The 15,871-nt window shown below is 36.1% G+C and overlaps 1 protein-coding gene across 2 annotated transcripts in view; it reads left to right on the top strand.

Annotated features, from left to right (window-relative positions):
• The window catches only part of CORIN (corin, serine peptidase), a 240,980-nt gene extending 227,114 nt beyond the window's left edge, over window positions 1–13,866 (top strand). For both annotated transcript variants that reach the window (XM_072620690.1, XM_072620689.1), the window contains exons 18-22: window positions 1,457–1,506; window positions 1,672–1,846; window positions 5,712–5,983; window positions 7,690–7,823; window positions 12,035–13,866. In XM_072620690.1, coding sequence (XP_072476791.1) covers window positions 1,457–1,506; window positions 1,672–1,846; window positions 5,712–5,983; window positions 7,690–7,823; window positions 12,035–12,217 — 814 coding nt within the window. In that variant the 3' untranslated portion in view covers window positions 12,218–13,866. The remainder of the gene's footprint in view (window positions 1–1,456; window positions 1,507–1,671; window positions 1,847–5,711; window positions 5,984–7,689; window positions 7,824–12,034) is intronic.
• The last annotated feature ends 2,005 nt before the right edge of the window (window positions 13,867–15,871 follow it).

The raw sequence follows: 15,871 nt of genomic DNA, 5'->3' as shown, positions 1-15,871 counted from the left end.
TAAAGTGAAAAAAAGTTTGTGAAAGAACTTTTGATTGAGTGACCTCCCTCCCTCCCTTCCTTTCTCCCTCCCTCCCTCCCTCCCTCCCTCCCTCCTTCCCTCCCTCCCTCCTTCCCTCCTTCCCTCCCTCCTTCCTTCCCTCCTTCCCTCCCTCCCTTCCTTTCTCCCTCCCTCCCTTCCTTCTTTCCTTCCTTCCTTCCTTCCTTCCTTCCTTCCTTCCTTCCTTCCTTCCTTCCTTCCTTCCTTCCTTTTCTCTTCTTTCTCTTTCTCAATACTTTAAATCCAGTTCACTCTAAAGCTCATACATTGAACCACAATAGGTCCCTGCTCAACCTCCATTTAATGGCTGTATTTTGGAATCTCCCTGCTGAGTAAAAGTCAATGGTAACTGTTTCTCTTTGAAACAGCAACTCTGAGGGTCTTCCCCTCCTAGCTTGATTTTTTTTTCTTTTTTCTTTCTAATTAAAGGGGCCATCCCTTGATTAAAGAGGCCTATACATGAATGGGTGTTACCGAACTCAAAGTGAGAACCTGAAAAGTCCTTAGCCTAAAAGGACCAAGGTCTCTCATTGCCTCCTGGCCCATCTCTAGTTGTTCTGATGAATATCTAGTCATGGTACCCAGATGCCTCTGGAGGAGAAAGTGAGGCTGGTGACCTTGCATAGCCCTCCCTCACTCAAATCCAAGTCAACTGCAAGTCATGTCATCATTTCCCTGATGTCATGGTCTTCTTTGAAAACAAAGCGCACACACAACACAATAAATAGAAGCAGCCAACAGAAGAACCAACACAGGCAGAACCAGCAATGCAATGATGCAGATTTAGTCTTAATATTAGGGGGAAATATCCCAATTTGTTCAGAAGAATGGACTGCCTCAGAAGGCAGCACCTTTCTCTTCCTTGGAGCTCTCCAAGCAGTCAGGCAGTCACTCGTTAGATATGCTACTGTGGGGATTACTTTTGTGTATGAGTAAGATTCTGTGGCCATTGAGGTCCTTTCCAGCTTTCACAATCAATGGTCCATGATTCTGTGTCTACCCTATTAGAATGTAATCTCCTTGGGAGCAGGGACTGTCTTACTTTCATGTAGACTTGCAAACATAATAAACACTTAATAAATACTTTTTTTTTTTATTCACTCAGTTATTTCCCTACACATTACTCCATAGAACCTGCTGGGGAGTATATAACTTTTAGGAGAAGCTTTCTATTATAGAAGTAGACAGTAATGATATGTAGATTCATTATCCTGGGAACATAGACTTGAATAATGGCATTATGAAGATATTTGGCCAGAGCAATTAAATTGCAGAGGGATTTGAAATTGCTAAAATCATCGATACTGACAAGATCATAAATTCTTGAACTCTTTCACTCATTTATCAATGTAGCATTTGTGGAGATTGGCAAAGATGTGAGTTAATGTGCATACTGTTTTTATTTCTCAAAATATAGGCATGCTTGTCAAAGCAGAAGTCGGATTTCTCTCTTGTGCTCTGAACAAGGTGAGAGAAGTCATGATGTAAACACATGGCATGAATTTAATTTTGTTGATTTGCTCAGGACAAAAATGAAAAATATCTTAATTGAGGATGTATCTACATGACAACCCAACATCTGGATGTCTGTCAATGGATGAATTATCTTCTGTGGTCTATGTTCCTTGGCAGACTGTGGCCGTCGCCCTGCAGCTCGAATGTACAAGAGGATTCTGGGAGGCAGGACAAGCCGACCTGGAAGGTGGCCATGGCAGTGCTCCTTGCAGAGTGAACCAAGTGGACACATTTGTGGTTGTGTTCTGATTGCCAAAAAGTGGGTTCTGACTGTGGCTCACTGCTTTGAGGGGTGAGTTTTGTGTGTTTTGTTTAGCTACATATGAACCTATTTTGTTCTATATACATTTGTAACCAGAATCTGTTTTTTTGTCATGCCATTGTATATGATGCATGTTATCAGTCTATGGAAATAGAAAAGGAATGGATGACCTTCTCTCTTCTGGTCAGTGTCCGTCAGTGTTGATATTCTTATGTTATAAATAAAAAAATTTTACAGACTATTCACAATTATTGGCATATTAACATTAAGGCTGATGTGTTCAGAATGAAAGAGGATGATATTTAGTGGATTAGTACTTAGGACAGAATTTATCCAAATTTAACCTCTTTCTAGGCTTATTAGTTGGTCAAGTTCATAGAACTTTAAGAAAATGGCACAGTGAAATCGGTTTCCAGTCTTTATAACCTTGTCTGGGGAGTAAAATTGCAAGCACGGTATGATGGGAAGAACAGAAAGAATCCATAAATTATTTTGCCATAATAATTAAGTTATTGGGGAATTTTTCAGTCCTTGTCACAAGAAGATCACTTTTATTGACAAAATCGCAGATCCTTCAAATATTGAAGCACTTAAATGCCAGCTGTGTACAAGGTACGATGACAGAAACATCACTCGTTGATAGGGATATTTAATACTAGCCTGCTTCAAATGCTTAGAAAGCACATGGTGATGCTCATTATTAGCAATGGACCCAATCTACTTAGAAGTATTTTCCATTCCAAAAATTCATCCAGCTGTTCATTGATGGTCACCTTGTCAAGTCTGTGTTTGGTGTCCAAATGTATATTTTGTTGAAGGATCTGGGTGAAGTGTAAGCAGAGCATGACATCTGAGTAGTGTGTATTTATGCTTAAGGAAAGCGATATGGTATCAAAAGATGTGATGCTGTATAGTGTGAACTTAAAGGAATTTATCAAGAGCATCTGGCCATCTGTAAGGCGCTGGGGACAGAGTTTAATAGAGCACTCGTAAGTTTCTTAGAAATTGCTTTATATGATTGACTATTGTGAAATTGGTATTACAAATAGTCATTCTTCATAGCTACTCTGGTGACTCTGTAATCATTCAGATGCCCCAAATGCTACTGTAGTGCTACAGAGATTTCCATTGCCTTAATTAGCCAGATTCGTTTGCCAGAGTCACAGCTAAGAAGACAGAAGGGTCTTTTAGATCTGTCTCCTCTAATTATGCTTAGGTAAAAACATAATGTTGATTTTTCTCTTCTGCAGGTAGATATTTTTTAAAACCCAAATCAAGAATCAAAAAAGAAATAAAAAAGCATACATTACTTACTGTATCAAGACCAGTGTGTAATTTAAGGCTATGATTTGAATGGAGACATGGGAATATTTATTAAATTTTCAGATAACAGAATACTATATTGCATACATGACCAACACAAGATTGAAAAAAATCTCGACAGGGTGGATCGTTAAAATGAAACTGAGAAGACAAAATTTAACCATATAAATATAAAGCTGTGAATTTAGATTGAAAAAAATATCAACTGCATAAGTACATAAAGGATAAGTGCAGGCTTAGCAGATCATGTAAAAAAGGCCTAGGAGTTTTCATTGATTACAGACTACATATGAGGCCAATGTGTTATGTAACTTCCAAAAAAGCTAATGCCTTCTCAGTCTACGTTATCAGAAGTCCAACATCCAGACTGAGGCAGGTTAATATCTTAGTTTATTCTGCTCTGGTTACACTTAATAGGGACTTTTGTGCCCAGTTCTAGACTTTGACATTTTATGAATTATGTTTATTAACTCCAGAAGAGGACAATAAAGCAAAGGGTCTAAAAATCATCTCATAACATCCATATGTGTAATGGACTTTTTTTCTTACCTTCTCAATAGGTGGGGAAGGGAGCAAAAGGAAGGAGAAAGTTTGGAACTGAAAATAAATGTAAAAGAATAAAAATAAATTGTAAAGGGTTAAAAAAACAATTATATCTTATGAGGAATGGTTAAAAGAACTTGAGATGTTTGATCTTAAGTGAAAAGGCTTATTGGGATAGCATATTTATTTGAAATGCATGAAAAGAAGTTATGTGGAAACAGGATTAGAAATGTTCTATGAACTGGGACCAATGAATGTGTATTTTATCTTCTAATTAGAAAGAAGTTCTTAATGATTCTGGGCATCCAAAAGTGAAATATTACTACTTGGTTTTGCTGGTTCTTAAGGAAATAGAGCTTTTCTCCTTTTTATAGGAGTGTTAAAAATAGTAAGATGCTATTAGACTCAACTCAGTTACATTGAACAATTTTGTTGGGGTGTGATTTATTACCTTAAAATACACATCTTTCTTTCCTGATCCAAATTGTCATTAAATTGGGAAGTGATATATTGCCTTCCTCTTTGCCTCTCCTTTCATTGTTAGATGCTATGAAATGTTTATCACTGAAGTAACTGGATAGATCAAAGGGTAAATAATTTGAATGAACAGGAATGGGACCAATATAAACTCAAGTAAATGTGTTAATTTGCCAGAAGGTCATGAGTTTCTTTCTATAAATTGAAGGGAGAACCCTTTACACATCTTGCAGTACTCAACTCCTTCGTTGTCACTGTTACTACATAGCACTAGTTAGTTATTGTTAAGATAGGAAAAACAAAGGCAGTGTAGGATAGGTTGATGCTTTTGACACATTTTCATTAGGATTCTCTAAGTGTTTCACCTTTTCCTCAAGGTACTCACTGTTCCTAGAAGGAGTCCTTAAGTCTTCCTTTTCTTTTATTTTATCTTTTTCCTTGGTCCTCCTTCAGTCTCCTCCTTTTCCTACTTTACTAGTCCCTGCTACCTTTCTCACTTTGAGAAGTTAACCTTTAACATGCTTTGTTATTCAGAATGTTGCCTTCTGGAAGTATGATCTTTGCTTTCTACATATTGTAAGAATTTATTTATTAGTCATTCAGTCCATTATGCAAATGTTTTCTAGTGAAAATAATAAAAAAAAGATCCATTACAACTTTATTTTTTAATTTATTTTTTTCAATGAACAGAAATCGATTTCCCTTCCTTTTCACCCAGCCAAGAAAAAGAAAACTCTTTAACAAATATTCATAGTCAAGTAAAACAGATTGCAGCATTGGCCATGACTAAAAAATATAGATTTTATCCACACTGAACCTATTCTCTCTCTGTGAGGAGTAGGATAGCTTGCTTCATCCTTGGTTTTCTGGAATTGTGGTTGGTCATGACATTGTTCAGAGTTCCTTAGTTTTAAAAAATTATTTCTCTTTACAGTGCTGTTTTTATTATGTAAGTTGTTCTCCCAGTTCTGCTTACTTCACTTTTTACCAGTTGATGTAAAAATCTCTGTAGGTTTCTCTGAAACTTTCCCTGTCTTCATTCATTATAGTTCATTAGTATTCTATTACATTCATATACCATATTTTTTAACCATTCCTGAATTGATGAGTCATTACAAATTTCCATCTAAGAAAATTAGATAAATAATAACAAATTAATAATTCAAAAACAATATAGTGTAGTGCAAATATCAATGAATTAGTAGAAAGAGGAGCAAATTTGGATTCAAGCAATACCTTGGATTCAAATCTTACCTCTAATACTTACACACCATATCACTGCAAATGAATAAATAAATTATTTAACCTTCCTAAGCTTCAGTTTCCTGATGTGTAAAATAACCCCAAGAATCCCTGTAATACAGAAAGGCTTGTTATAACTATCAAAAAGAAAATGTATGTAAAATAGTTTATAAACCTTAAAACACTTAAATAGAATTTCATACAGTGAAGCCAATAAACTCACATCAAATTTACAGTTTGAAAATTTTCATCTGTATTTAAAGAGGTAACCCAAGTTCCAGTGTTAATGCATCTTATTATGCTATTTAAGGAGAGAAAATGCTGCTGTGTGGAAAGTGGTACTAGGTATAAACAATCTGGATCACCCATCGATCTTCATGCAGACGCGCCTAGTGAAGACCATCATCTTACATCCTCGATACAACAGAGCAGTGGTTGACTATGATATTAGCATTGTGGAACTAGATGAAGATATCACTGAGACCAGTTACGTCCGTCCAGTCTGCTTGCCCAGATCACAACAGGTGGTAGAGCCTGATACTTACTGCTACATCACAGGTTGGGGACACATGGGCAACAAAAGTAAGTCAGCATCTTAGAGGAATCTAACGATGCCTTTGATAAGTAATAGTTAGCTGTGATGTCATATCGCTGTGATGGTTTGTCCATTGGCTTGGTTTTTTAAGGAAACGATGCATTGCCATGTAAAATGCTTGTGAGACTGTAGACTTTCCCTGTCATTCAAGTTAAGGATACTTAAAATATTTGTCTAGGATCAGTGTATAATTAGCAGATGGTTACATTTTCTAAACCAAGACAATCTTTATCTAAGAGTTGCAGACGCATTCATATTTTTGACATATCCTACATACCAACTAAATATAGAACAAGTTTGGGATGAAGACAGTCAATGGCCAAAAGGTGGAGGCTCCGCAAAAGATTGGGATGGTCGCAAAATGTTCAGGCAATGCAGAATGAGGCCAGCAGTGGAATCTTGGAACCACCATAATTCTGGCCTGCACTCAGTTATGGTCTGTTCATGTTTCATTAGACCAGTGTGTGTAAATTCTAGTAAAGCCTAATGGTATTTATAACCCCTAAAACAATCACGGTTCTACTAATATAAAAAAGAACAATCGTTTATTCTCTTTAATTAGAACAGTTTGACCCCCAGGATAGTACAAATGTTTAAGTAATAATATATTAACTCTACCCTTTCCTCCCCGCCCCCCCATCTAAGTGGTGTTAATTTTGTCTTATTCTGCTTGGTCTGCTTGAAAGGTTAAAATAGAATAATATCTGCAATCAACAAAAATGTGCTGTGATAATATGAGATCAGAGCACCCTCCATATTACCTTGGATGGTATTTCACCTAAAACTTCTGCGTCAAACATGGGACAACATTGAACATACCATTCCTTTTATAACCCTTAAAGTGTTTTACAATCATTTTGTCTGCCTCTAACTAAACCTAATAAGGAGGCTTAGCAATTCTCTGATTTATTGTCAGCCTCTGAAAAGGAAACTTTGTGAAAAGGAACTATTGAGATCCATACCTTCTGTCTTCAAGGTGGTGGGGACTCCAACATAATCACCACTTTTTCTGTCTTGTTTCCCAGGACAAAAATTACAAGACATTCTTCATGAGTTTTTCAGAGCCGCTTAATGTAAGAGCATTAACTCTAGCACATTGTGAGACAGACACAATTTCCAACTTGCATGGGTCATGCCTTAATCCATTATTCTAAATGTGCATACCAGTACTCTAGAAAAGCAAGACCAGCCTTGTGAATGTGTGATTGAATAAGTTAGTTCTCTTTGGGTCTTGATTTTCTCATCTATGTGATGCCCAAGTTAGATTAGATGATTTTGAAAGGTCGCCTCCAGTTCCAAAATTTGTGATTTCACTGCCACATCCAAGACCTAGGTTAACATCCAAGGTGTTGCTGCCATAGTGCAAGCAAAGCAGAATGGTATAGTGGGAAGAGCCCTAGGATAGGAGGCAAGAGGCCTGATTAGCACCATCTTTGCCACCTTAGATAAATCCCCTCTTTGAGTCTCTGTTTATCTGCATAATGAAGACCAAGGACAAATGATCTCTAAAGTCCCTTCCGAATCCAAAATTCCTTTGATTGTAGAAAACAAATGTAAATGTAATTGAGATATTTTAATAAGGGCTAATAACTTTTTTCTATTTTGAAAAAAAAAAAACCAAACCTTTTCAATGTAAAACTCCATAGGCCTTTATTTTATGTGTAATTTTTATCATCTCTTAAAAAAATTTTAGTGCCTTTTAAACTTCAAGAGGGAGAAGTCCGTATTATTTCTCTGCAACAGTGCCAATCCTACTTTGATATGAAAACTATTACTACTAGGATGATATGTGCAGGATACGAGTCTGGCACCGTGGACTCCTGTATGGTGAGTGATTCTTTTATTGGGCAAATGTATCAATTTAGGAAAAAATAATTATAAATATGTATACATATATATATGAAACCAAACATATTTTTGAAGCTACTTGGATGTAGAATTTGTAACTGTTTATAATTCTTCTTTCCTTCCACCCAGGCTAATATTGTATTTGTCACTTGATTTGGAGGGGGGAACATTTAACCTGTCTTGGCTTTGGTTTTGTTACTTTTTAAATGAGAGGGCTGAACTGCTACTTATTTGTTATCTGTATCACGTTTGGAAAATCACTTAACCTCTCTGGGTCTCAGATTCTTCATCTGTTAAGTGTTGGGGCTGAGCTGTATGACATCAAAGGTCCCTTCTACCCCCAGACCCTCTGAGAACATGGTCCCCTTCTAGCTTTAAATTGCATAAATTCTCTACATCCGTGAAACGCATGACACAGTGGGTTTCATGAATCCTGGATCTCATCATGGTCACTTTCACTTTTGTCTTTGTATATCTAGCACTTAGAGATGAGAGGCACTGTGGGGTAGTGGAAAAAGAGCTAACCTTGAACCAAGAAAAACCTGGGTTTGAGTAATGCCTCTGACATATGCTGGCTATGTAACCCTGAGCAAATCCCCTAACCTCTTGTTGCTCCAGGCAACTCTAAGACTATAAAGTTGCAAGGAAACACCAACCAGCATTGATAGAGTTTCCTCCTTTGTGAGTTCCCTATCCCAATGAAACCAGAGGCTCAATTTCCATTACCTATTCCTACCATGAGTCTGGCCATAATAGAAGCTTAATAAATGATTATTGATGAATGGATGTAGAGCTGCTGTTTTCCTACTTAACTTGTCAGTGGTAGAAGCAGTATCCTTAAATAGTAGCAGTGGGATGAATGAGAAAGAAATTCACTCTCTTCTGAAGTAGCCCATTTCATTTCTGAACAACTCAACTCATTAGCAATTCTTTTCTTATATCAAGCCTAAATATGGCTCTTTGAAATTATTTCCCTCCACTTCTAGTCCTGTCATCAAGAATAAGTGCAATTCCTTTTTCATATTGGGTGATTGAGAAGCTCATAAACATCCTAGTTCTCTCCCTTTATACATTCTCTGGCTGGTCAGTGTCCTTCCTAAAATATAATGTTTAGAACTGAACTTGGTACTGCAGATGTCATCTTACAGGGTGGCATAAAATGTGGCCATCATGTCCTACATTCTAGACATTTTTCTCACCATATCCTAAGATCACATTAGGTGCTTTATTTTTGGCCATTGTGCCCTTTTTAGACCCATATTGAGGTTTCAGTCTTGTAAAAAAAACCAGAAATCTTTTTTTTTTTTAAATACAAGTGCTATCTCATCACATTCCCTCTCTACCTTTTTATTCTTTCCTCATTTAGGAAATGGGAAGGTTGAACTTGATGAAACCTAAGGTTCATTATAGCTCTGAAGCCTGTGATTCTGTGACTGGACATTTTACACTCTCCTATCCCTTCCCTTCACTTCCCTCCTTTCCCTTCCTGCATTGACTTTAGTAGAGACAAGTCAGTTTTCCTTGATTCTTTAGTCTCCCTTTGATTCTTGCTGTAGTCAAACAAATCCCCGGATGAAAAATTGGCAACAAATGTGGTCTAATTATTATTAAGTCACATGAAGAGCAATCATTGATGTGCTTCTTCACATTCTATGGGACCTGCTATGAGTTATTAAACTTGCCCAAATGGAGTAAACAGGTTACTCTAAGGAATCTTTGATGTGCAGACTATGCTGTGCCAGTGTCACCTTTGAACAAGAGCCTTTACTTATCAATAAAGGAGCCCATTTATAATTAGAATCCAAAGGGGAGAGAGGAAAAGGAACCCCAAAGATTGTGTCATTAATTGTGCATATTTCTTCTTAGCTGGATTTCTGAACCAGGCTGGATATGATTATTTACTGTTATCTGACATAATCTCTCTCAGTATACACATAAAAGATGACTAATGACCATCTTCAAAGGTGCCTATTACTTTAAAACTCTTTATATTTCATTTTGTTTCTTCTGTTACAAAGAAGATCCTTTATGTGGAAAAAATTGTTTTTTCCTGTTACCAAAGCTCATTGGCTAATTAAGTTGCCTAATAGAATTGTATTCAATGGACTGGGACATTTTTCCCCCTTACTCAATTATGCTTTGTCACTCAGTTAAGACAAAGTAGTTTTCTCAGTATTAGAATTATGTCCATTATGTCAACCTTATACAGAAGAATCAATCACTATTGCACTTTTCCCCCACAAGATAGGGTAGTACAGTGAAGAATTGTAGCTTTGTTTTATTTACCAGTAGTTATATTAAATAATGTTCTTAAAATCAGTGTATAGAAAGGTCATCAGCCATCATTTATTCCATATCTCAAGATAGTAGAATTGTTGCAAGCCATCCCAAACAAAAGTGACTTATCATATTTGTATGAACATTTTATTGACATTTCTTATGTAAGCCCTACTTCTTTTCCAAAATGATTGGATCAATTCACAGCACTACCACAAGTATATTAGTGAGACTGACTCCCCATAGAACCTACAAAATTGGCTATTTCTTTCTTTTTTCTTAATCTTTGCTAAGAGGCAGAAAGATGTTAGTGAATAGAGAGTTAGCCTCAGAATCCAGAAGACCTGGATTCAAGTTCCATCTTAGATACATGCGGTTAAATCACAGTTTTAACCCCAAGTTACTTAACACTTGTCCTGGAAATTTTCTAAGATGATAAGTTGCAGAAGAATTGCTAACCTGCATTGATAAAGTAGCTTCTATCAGATCTCCCTACACCAATAAAATGATAGGACCAGAGCAAAAAAAATCCCCAAAGCATCTTTACCAAAGATATGATATATTTGGATATGAAGTGAAATACAAGAGTTGTTTTAATGTCAATTTATTTTATTAGTGATATGGAAATTTGTATATAATTGTTGATATCTTACCTTTCTTATTTTGTAAATTCATTTCCTTTGTTCATGTCTTTTGGGGAATGACTCTGAATGTTACGTATTTGTGTAAATTCTGTGTACATACTACTACTATGAATCACCTCCTGGAGACAATGATGCATCTGAATAGAACTCTTTGTGGAAAATGTCGTCTTCCTCTTTTAAAAATATGTGGTGTAACATATGAACATATTTGTATTTATACATATATTTTTTCTGAGCATTTTTGTTATTCTCATCCCAATAACCTGATTTAGAGAGTCCAGTGGATAATAGTAATGAATTTCAGATGACTTTAGATTTAAAACATTTTTTTTAGGGTAAAATTCTCTCACATGCATAAGCAGAAACATAAACTTGGGGTATGGGGAGATACAAACACCATATTGCTCCAGTACTGTGTGTTTGTTTTATGAAAGTCTGTACAAACACTAATTATTTTGGAAATGTCATTTCTTGCTTAGGGTCTCCTGTGGAAGTGGCCCCATACTAATTGTTCTAAAATAGAGGACTGAGGTAGTTTGCTCTAGGAGAGTAGCTACAGGGTCTACCTTTTGTTCTTTAATATGGCCAGTTTTAAAAAAACTTCAAACACAGATTTTTCTAAATCCTTATTCCGTTCTGTAGTTCATTTTATATTAATCAAGCTCTCTCTATTTGATATTGATACAGTTTTGAACAACTTTAGATATTCTTTACATGAGGAAGTTATGGTGTGATGGAAAGAATACTAGATTTGGCATTTCAAGACTGGGTCTTGAATCCTAGCTTTTCTACTTACCTGGGTAACCTTGAACAAATCACTTAACTTCTCTGGACTCAGTTGTCGCATCTGTAAAATAAGAGAGTGGAGTTGGTGACCCCTTAGGTTCCTTCTCGTTCTAAATCTCTGATGAACCCCTATATATTCATATCAATTTTAGTGCCTTAGAATTGTTCTCCCGTTTTGGTCTACATTAACATTATTTGCTGACGATATGAAAAAGAAGCCGAGAAAATTCCCTCCTCACAGGAGGAGGGGAGAATCTTTTTCCTCTTCTTCTTCTTCCATTAAAAGTCCTGGTTAAAAAAAAAAGCACATCATAATTTATTTGAAAATTGCAAGTAAACAATGGATTTCAACCTCAAGCTATACAATTACAGTGAAAACAGCTGCAGTTTTGTAGTCAATTGGTCAAAGCAGACGTTACCATGTTAAACTTTATAGCACTAAAAACAACAACGATTATCCTCTCTTCTTCTCTACTTTTACAGGGCGACAGTGGTGGGCCTCTTGTTTGTGAGCATCCCAGAGGCCAGTGGACATTGTTTGGCCTGACGTCATGGGGATCAGTCTGCTTCTCCAAAGTGTTGGGGCCAGGTGTTTATAGTAACGTTTCACATTTTGTTGATTGGATTGAACGGCAAATATACATCCATACCTTTCTGTTCAACTGATTCCCAAAGTAAAGAAGACTGCCTCTTCCACTGTGAAGACCTTGTTTTGGGGGATATTGAAGGAAGCACTTTCTACAGGAGGACAATGTGACAGTGTGGCCCAGATGAGTAACCTTTCACCATCCTAGGCAGATACTGCTAGCTCTTGTACTCTTATTTGCTTGAATTTTGTTTTTTTCTTTCTTTTCTTTCTTTTTTTTTCTTCTATATGGTGGTATCATTTTGAACACAATGGGAGGCCCTAAAGGTACAAAAGCAACCCTGCTACTTGGCCTGACCTAAACTTGTTTCTACCACAGAATTATAAAAACTCAACTGATATAAGGAAATGAAGAATGCATTTGGTAAGAAACGAGTTAGGAAAAGTTGTTTGTTTCCTTTGGCATCAATATTAAAAGTAGCATTGATATCACAGAATAGCTTTTCTGCTAGCACCAATTGGTTGTGCTGCTGAAAAGTAGCAAATTTTCACATTGACATGAGGGACTTGCTTTTGGTTTACTGAGAGCTAAAATTATTTAGATGTCATCACTATAACTGTGATTTACTGTATGTGATTCCGATAGTCTATGCTGAAATAGGTCATGGAGGGAAAACCTCAGTAACATTCACATAGCAATGGAATGTGAAAATGTAGCTCATGAGTGTAGACCTTATTTGTTGCCTTCATTAGCATGAGCCCCCATTGACTTCAAGTTACTTTTACAAGTCACCAGCCCCAAAGTCTCCACAGCCCTTTACCCTGTCTCTGGCTTGGGTTTGGTCAATGCATTTGGCATATGACTGATTCCAGTTTTGGAAAGTGGTTCAAAATGCATAGTGAGGATTTTTGTAATCGTGATAATGCAGTGACCAATGTCAAGGAAAGGAGAACAACCTGAGAACTGCAATGACTTTATGTAATTAGATCCCCACCCCCAAAGGGAGCCAATATTCTTCCAAGTTATTTTTTGAATATTTACAGGCTCTTCCTTGTTCACACCATTCTAAAAGAAGGTATAGTTTTAAAATGTTTTAAAGGAAAGAATGAAGTAAAGGTGAATCCTTTTGGGGAAACTGATAGCTAATGCTGCAATTTCTTTTCTAATTAAAGTGAAAATTCAAAGAAAAAATCATATTATCAAGCACTAGGCCACTTTATATATATCATAGGTTTGAGACAATTTATGACTTTCTAAAGGATTTTTTCTTACATTATTGAACTAGTTGAAAATGGAAATCTTGCTAAAACCATGAGGTGGTTTATCATGTGATGGTCTCTGCGATATTCCAAAGGCCTCTTGAGCAGTAACACTCTGATTTCCTTCCACCAGTGACCTTGACTATGTCAGCATTCCAAGTAAAGATGATATTTGTAATTTTATAAATGTATTTTTATACTGTTTTGCTATGTTTACATGTATTTGTAGTTCAAAAGACAAATCTTGACAGTGGCCATAGTCTGCAAGGATCCAAAGTATGCAATTTTTCTTTAAGGTGGAGCTATGGTTTTATGACTAGAGCAAGAGCATATGTGTTGTTAGTATTATTCCAGCTACAGTGGTTCACAGTGAATGTAAGCACTGGCCAGTTGTGTTTCAATTCCTGTTAAGCCAAAATGTGTATAATATACTTATTCTGAATAAGAGAAATAAAAATTATAACCTCTAGTCTTTTGGTGAAACCCTATAGGTAGAGAGATAATTATATCTTTAATTCCTGGTGGGTTCTCTATACTAAAATTACCTTTCCCCAAGGTGGTAAAAGAGAGAATATTAACTGATTTCTATGCAATATGAGTAAATTTTATATGGTGTTTTTTTTGTGGGACTAAGTCTTAGATACATTTAATAATAACTTGAACATTATACAGAGAACTGCTGCTAGTAGAATTAGGAAGGTTTTGTTTGTTTTTTTAGTGGAAAAGAAAGATTCTTCTCTTGCTTTGAAAACTGTATGACTTTTAGTTCCACAAGCAAAAGAAAAAAAAAAGTTTACCCAGAGCTGGAATTGATTTCTTAAATATTATAGGAGCTAGCTTTTTCAAAGGGCATATAGATTTATGCTGCAGTTTACAAAGAAAATGTCATATGAACTGTTCTGTTGATAACAACTTGAAAATTTTAATGATGTATTTAGAGTTTTTTAATTCAGTGAAGTCCTCACCACTGTCTACTAAACATAAGCATGAAAATCAAAATATAATTAATTTTAATGTGTAAAAAATGTTTCAAACGTCATCCAAAGAAATTGACATAGACAAAACAAGTAATATATGGGTAATTTCAAGGAAAGATTTCATTCTCACAGTATGAGATGATGAAACACAGAGATATCCTTAATTCCACAGCAGTAAACCAAGACGTTTTTCTTCTTCATGACTGCTTACATGTTATGTATATGTCACTCTTGCAATACGTTCAAAGCTGCTATTGACAGTTACCTTCTTTTGACCTAGTTTTTTAAAATTCCCCTTCAATACTGTCCTAATACAAACCAGAATAAAAATAGAATGATTCCAGCTGTTTGAGCCCAAGCCAATTCCTACTGCCCAACTGTTTACCTGATTTTTAAGAGCCAGTAGGTCGAATCCCACACAACTTTATTAAAACCTGACCCATGCTCTGAAAGGCATTGAGCATGGATGCTTCCTTTATGAATCCTGCCTCCTTTTCTTTTTGATCACCAAACTTCTTTTATTGTGATTCAGTGTTTACCAAGCAAAAACTGAGTGACTCTTTAAAAACGATCTAATTTTCATTGAAATTTTCTGTTTTACCAAACCCACATTTCTGAATTTGTCTCATCTCCTCTCTTTCCCACACAGATTATAAAAGAAAACTACAAAAGCAATATTATAAAAGCAACCATGTCTGATAGTATTTACAACATTTCACACTCTGAGTCCCCCATCTCTGCCACAGAGGAGGGGGGTGCATTTTTTCAAGTATTATCTGGAGTTATGCTTAGTCATTATAATGATACAGTATTCAATTCAAAGCCATCTCTGCCCTTTTTTCCCCACAGTCGAATCCTGCCTCTTTATCCTTAGATTTTGAGCAAGCATCTGTCTCAGCAAGGTCTAAATCTAATTACCAGATTGTTATGTGAACTCGAGGCCATCATTCTAGTCTCGCTTCCATTGGAGACATGAGTAATTTACCATTTACTTCAGTACCTCAATGGTTTTGCCACACGCAACAAACAATTGATTTTCTTCAAATGTATCAAAGCCTATGGCAAAAGTGTGTGAAATTTTTCATTGTATTATTGAATGCCTTTCTAAAAGTCCTGGCCCTATGCAAAAGCTTGCTAAGTTTCTGATGGCAGGCCAGTATCACCCACAATATATAACTCCTCTAGGAATGTGCTGCTTCAAGAATCTGCTTAGAAAATTGACTGATATTGAGCTATTCCCCACAGTTGAATCTGCAAAATGCAAAAGCAAATCACCAATACATAAACCACTAGAAATCACAGGAAAAAAAGTCTAAATAATCTTCACATTAAACATACTCTTTTTGCTAATGATAACTATGTGTTACACAGTGCTTTAAGATTACTAAGCTTTTCCACACACACACACACACCCTTATTTGATCCTCACAATAGCCCTGTAAGGTAAGGTAGGTAATATCCCTCCTTACTGGCAAGGCACCTGATGAGAAGTAGAGT

The sequence above is a fragment of the Notamacropus eugenii genome, chromosome 6, assembly GCF_028372415.1.
Source record: "Notamacropus eugenii isolate mMacEug1 chromosome 6, mMacEug1.pri_v2, whole genome shotgun sequence".
NCBI classification, from domain to species: domain Eukaryota; kingdom Metazoa; phylum Chordata; class Mammalia; order Diprotodontia; family Macropodidae; genus Notamacropus; species Notamacropus eugenii.
Note: the sequence above shows the minus strand (reverse complement) of the source record. Positions and strands in the feature narration are given on the sequence as shown.